Genomic DNA, 6,108 nt, shown 5'->3' on the forward strand with positions numbered 1-6,108 from the left:
ACCGCCTGAATCACTGACTTTCGGGGTTTGGATTGGCTGTCACAGTACTGTCTGAGATACCGTCTGTATCACTGACTTTCGGGGTTTGAATTGGCTGTCACAGTACTGTCTGAGATACCGTCTCTATCACTGACTTCCGGGTTTTGGATTGTATTGACTGAGATACCGTCTGTATCACTGATTTCCGGGATTTGGATTGGCTGTCACAGTTCTGTCTGAGATACCGCCTGTATCACTGACTTTCGGGTTTTGAATGGGTTGTCACGGTACTGACTGAGATACCGTCTGTATCACTGATTTCCGGGTTTTGGATTGGCTGTCACAGTACTGTCTGAGATACCGCCTGTATCACTGACTTTCGGGTTTTGGATTGGCTGTCAAAGTACTGTCTGAGATACCGCCTGTATCACTGACTTTCGGGTTTTGGATTGGCTGTCAAAGTACTGTCTGAGATACCGCCTGTATCACTGACTTTCGGGTTTTGGATTGGCTGTCACAGTACTGTCTGAGATACCGTCTGTATCACTGACTTCCGGGTTTTGGATTGGCTGTCACAGTACTGTCTGAGATACCGTCTGTATCACTGACTTTCGGGTTTTGGATTGGCTGTCACAGTACTGTCTGAGATACCGTCTCTATCACTGACTTCCGGGTTTTGGATTGTACTGATTGAGATACCGTCCTTATCACTGACTTTCGGTTTTTGGATTGGCTGTTACAGGACTGTCTGAGATACCGTCTGTATCACTGACTTCCGGGTTTTTGATTGGCTGTCACAGTACTGTCTGAGATACCATCTCTATCACTGACTTCCGGGTTTTGCATTGGCTGTCACAGTACTGACTGAGATACCGTCTGTATCACTGAATTCCGGGTTTTTGATTGTACTGACTGAGATACCGTCTGTATCACTGAATTCTGGGATTTGGATGGGTTGTCACGGTACTGACTGAGATACCGTCTGTATCACTGACTTCCGGGGTTTAGATTGGCTGTCATAGTACTGTCTGAGATACCGTCTCTATCACTGACTTCCGAGATTTGGATTGTACTGACTGAGATACCGTCTGTATCACTGAATTCCGGGTTTTGGATTGTACTGAATGAGATACCGTCTGTATCACTGAATTCCGGGTTTTGGATTGTACTGACTGAGATACCGTCTGTATCACTGAATTCCGGGGTTTGGATTGTACTGACTGAGATACCGTCTGTATCACTGAATTCCGGGGTTTGGATTGTACTGACTTAGATACCGTCTGTATCACTGAATTCCGGGTTTTGGATTGTACTGATTGAGATACCGTCTGTATCACTGAATTCCGGGGTTTGGATTGTACTGACTGAGATAACGTCTGTATCACTGAATTCCAGGGTTCCTGAATTCCGGGGTTCGGATTGTACTGACTGAGATACCGTCTGTATCACTGAATTCCGGGGTTTTGGATTGTACTGACTGAGATACCGTCTGTATCACTGAATTCCGGGTTTTGGATTGTACTGATTGAGATACCGTTTGTATCACTGAATTCCGGGTTTTGGATTGTACTGATTGAGATACCGTCTGTATCACTGAATTCCGGGTTTTGGATTGTACTGATTGAGATACCGTCTGTATCACTGAATTCCGGGTTTTTGATTGTACTGATTGAGATACCGTCTATATCACTGAATTCCGGGTTTTGGATTGTACTGACTGAGATAACGTCTGTATCACTGAATTCCAGGGTTCTTGAATTCTGGGGTTCGGATTGTACTGACTGAGATACCGTCTGTATCACTGAATTCCTGGGTTTGGATTGTACTGACTGAGATACCGTCTGTATCACTGAATTCCGGGGTTTGGATTGTACTGACTGAGATACCGTCTGTATCACTGAATTCCGGGTTTTGGATTGTACTGACTGAGATACCGTCTGTATCACTGAATTCCGGGGTTTGGATTGTACTGACTGAGATACCGTCTGTATCACTGAATTCCGGGGTTTGGATTGTACTGATTGAGATACCGTCTGTATCACTGAATTCCGGGGTTTGGATTGTACTGATTGAGATACCGTCTGCTGTATCACTGAATTCCGGGGTTTGGATTGTACTGACTGAGATAACGTTTGTATCACTGAATTCCAGGGTTTCTGAATTCCGGGGTTCGGATTGTACTGACTGAGATACCGTCTATATCACTGAATTCCGGGGTTTTGGATTGTACTGATTGAGATACCGTCTATATGACTGAATTCCGGGGTTCGGATTGTACTGACTGAGATACCGTCTGTATCACTGAATTCCGGGGTTCGGATTGTACTGACTGAGATACCGTCTGTATCACTGAATTCCGGGTTTTGGATTGTACTGATTGAGATACCGTCTGTATCACTGAATTCCGGGTTTTGGATTGTACTGATTGAGATACCGTCTGTATCACTGAATTCTGGGGTTTGGATTGTACTGACTGAGATACCGTCTGTATCACTGAATTCCGGGGTTTGGATTGTACTGATTGAGATACCGTCTGTATCACTGAATTCCGGGGTTTGGATTGTACTGATTGAGATACCGTCTGCTGTATCACTGAATTCCGGGGTTTGGATTGTACTGACTGAGATAACGTTTGTATCACTGAATTCCAGGGTTTCTGAATTCCGGGGTTCGGATTGTACTGACTGAGATACCGTCTATATCACTGAATTCCGGGGTTTTGGATTGTACTGATTGAGATACCGTCTATATGACTGAATTCCGGGGTTCGGATTGTACTGACTGAGATACCGTCTGTATCACTGAATTCCGGGGTTTGGATTGTACTGACTGAGATACCGTCTGTATCACTGAATTCCGGGTTTTGGATTGTACTGATTGAGATACCGTCTGTATCACTGAATTCCGGGTTTTGGATTGTACTGATTGAGATACCGTCTGTATCACTGAATTCCGGGGTTCGGATTGTACTGACTGAGATAACGTCTGTATCACTGAATTCCGGGGTTTGGATTGTACTGACTGAGATACCGTCTGTGTCACTGATTTCCGGGGTTTGGATTGTACTGACTGAGATAATGTCTGTGTCACTGATTTCCGGGTTTTGGATTGTACTGACTGAGGTACCGTCTGTATCACTGAATTCCGGGGTTTGGATTGTATTGACTGAGATACCGTCTGTATCACTGAATTCCGGGGTTTGGATTGTACTGACTGAGATACCGTCTGTATCACTGAATTCCGGGGTTTGGATTGGCTGTCACAGTACTGATTGAGATACCGTCTGTATCACTGAATTCCGGGGTTTGGATTGGCTGTCACAGTACTGATTGAGATACCGTCTGTATCACTGACTTCCGGGGTTTGGATTGGCTGCCACAGTATTGATTGAGATACCTTTCTTCTGTATAGGTTATAGTTAATGTGCATACCATTCTTAGAGTTTTATGCACGCATGTACTAATTGGCCTTGATTTCTTTAAATAGCTGTATATGTTTTCTGCCTTATTTAAACTAGCATATCCTATCAGGGTAGCTCCTGTTCTTATAACAACATGACACAGTCACCATGTTTAGAATGTCGGGACAAAAGATCATTATAGTGCTGCTAGGTAATTCTGCTAGTAGGATTTGAGTGAAACTTTGCTGCTGTTAATGACACTCAAAAACATATTTGCTAAATCTAAATGATTCTTTTAATTATATCTCCAATAGCAAAGTAACATGCTATTCAATCATTTCACATGTCTTAACTGATGATGATTTCTGAGATTTTGTTTGCTTAATCTAGGCTGGCTGTAGTATTTCATAATTAAGGTCTTTCATAATCCATAAAATTCAGTCAACTTAAGTTTAAAGGCGTACTCTAGAATTCCCTGTATATGAGATGGGCGAATTTTTTCCCAATAATAGAATTTCTTCAAACTTTGGATATTGAAGGACAATTATCTAAGAAACAAAAATATGGAATAAAAATCATAGGTCACCGGTATAAAAAAGCGTTATCTGTCCTTGAAAACGTCATTTTAGGGGAAATGCCGTTTTCAAGGGCAGATAAATCTTTTTCAATACCGATGACCTGTGATTTTTATTGCATATTTTTGTTTCTTAGACGACTGTCCTTCAATATCCAAAGTTTGAAGAAATCTGTTATTGTGAAAATTTTGCCCCAAATTCTAGCATACGTCTTAAACATTTTGGTCATTAACCCTTGCCCTGCTCAATTTCTATAATGAATTTGTCCATATTTCAATTTGGACAGCGCCATTAACTTTTAAAAGGGCTGCTTATCAAAAAGATACTGACTGAATGACGAACAGTGCAAGCGCGGATATGCAGGCTGATCATGATCTACACTGGTCGCAAAGGCAGAATCAATCGTGTCTAGCATGATAAGGATTAAAAAGGAACAGAATCTGACTTTTTACAAAAGCCTGTCATTTTTATTCGTATTATTTGCACGAAATTCACGTAAGAACTTGACTGTAAAACTGTAAGGTTCAACTTAAACGATCTTGTAATAATGCGTTTCTCTGAAATAAAAGACATTATAATGTTTATTTTTAAATTAAATCAATTGTGCACATGTTTGTCTAATATCATTCTGGCTGTTAAATCACTTTGAAGATATTTATTAACTTGATGCGAGTAAATATTTTGCGATTATTTATTCCTTTGATTTTGTTGTTAACTTACAAATCAAACAGGTTTTAGATAAAACTGTCACGGGAAAGCACTCTCCTTGATATTATGACAGAATATACAGTGATTCCTGAGATAACCAGTGCTTTAAACCTTATCATGCTGAAAACGATTGATTCTGCCTTTGCGACCAGTGCACATCATGATCAGCCTGCATATCCGTTATCAGTCTGATCAAGATCTGCACTGTTCGCCATTCAGTCAGTATCTTTTAGGTAAGCACACCTTCAAACAGTTAATGGCACTGTCCAAATTGAAAGATGGACAAGTTGATTATAGAAATTTAGCAATGTATGGGTTAAAGCAAATATCTAAAAATAAAACTGTTCAGAACGTCTCTAGTGAACTCTCGCTAAATATCGTCATGATAGAATGTGAGCACGTTTTTCGAAAAAAACAAACAACAACAACAACAACAAAAACGCGCTCTTTTCTCCTTTGCTCAAAATTAGCGTCCATAAATTTGATTTATTGATCAGGAAGAAACGTTTTAATGAGAAAACGACCAGTAAGATTCTGTCGCCTTTTATTTAGCTCTGTTTAGATACTTTTCGATGTGTTTTTCTTTTCATTTCAGGACAAAATGAATTACATTGACAGTCTCATTTCGAGGTATCCAGTTTTTTCTCTTCATGCTGATCAGCGTCATTTATTTATCAAATAAATTTCTTGTTGTTTATAGTCTGATATTTAGTTTGTTTGTTTTTGAGTTTAGCGCTGTATTTCAACAGTATTTTAGTTATGTAACGGCGGACAATTAACCTAAGCAGTGTACTTTGATTCTTCACCAGTACAGTTCTGTTCTCCGCAAGTAACTGTCAACTTCTCCACATGAATCAGCGGTGGAGGACGAATGATTTGAGACATAATGTATTTTATCAAATCGTCACGGAAAACATACGCCTCGCCCGGTGATCGAACTCGCGATACTTCCAATAGAAATTATAACTGCACATTTCTTGGACCGTTGGGACGGATCCACACTTGTTAAACAAATTGACTGAATGCATTAACAGGAAAAGACACACCTTTAGAACTCTTGTAGAGTGTTTTACAGATGTTTAGGTCACAGGTCATAGTCAAGGGCAACGAGACATTCCAGTCAACACCGTTCGCTGGTAACATTTTAGATATTCATATCGCCATATTTTGTCATTAACCTTCAGCCTGCTGGCGGCAATTGTATCAGCCTTTGCAACCAGTGCAGACCAAGATCAGCATGCACATCCGTGCAGGCTGTTCATGGTCTGCACTGTACGCTATTCAGTCAGTAAATTTTCAAGGAACACCCCTTTGAATATTAAGTGGTACTGTCCAAATTGAATGATGGACCAGTCCATTACAGAAATTTAGCAGGCTAGGAGTTAAGCTGTAACAGTGTTGTGCAAAATTTGGTGAGAACCTGCTTATTTTGCAGAGACAGACTAT

At 40.7% G+C, this 6,108-nt stretch overlaps 1 protein-coding gene across 1 annotated transcript; it reads right to left on the reverse strand.

The window, feature by feature from the left end:
• Nucleotides 1-1,713: 1,713 nt before the first annotated feature.
• LOC128556658 (uncharacterized) lies at nucleotides 1,714-5,329 on the reverse strand. The gene is made up of 4 exons (XM_053542264.1): nucleotides 5,273-5,329; nucleotides 2,722-3,235; nucleotides 2,222-2,599; nucleotides 1,714-2,099 (listed from the first exon to the last, which is right to left on the reverse strand). Exons 1-4 carry the CDS (start codon nucleotides 5,327-5,329, stop codon nucleotides 1,714-1,716), a joined length of 1,335 nt encoding a protein of 444 aa, XP_053398239.1.
• Nucleotides 5,330-6,108: the final 779 nt, after the last annotated feature.

Source organism: Mercenaria mercenaria, chromosome 4 (assembly GCF_021730395.1).
Source record: "Mercenaria mercenaria strain notata chromosome 4, MADL_Memer_1, whole genome shotgun sequence".
Taxonomy (NCBI): Eukaryota; Metazoa; Mollusca; class Bivalvia; order Venerida; family Veneridae; genus Mercenaria; species Mercenaria mercenaria.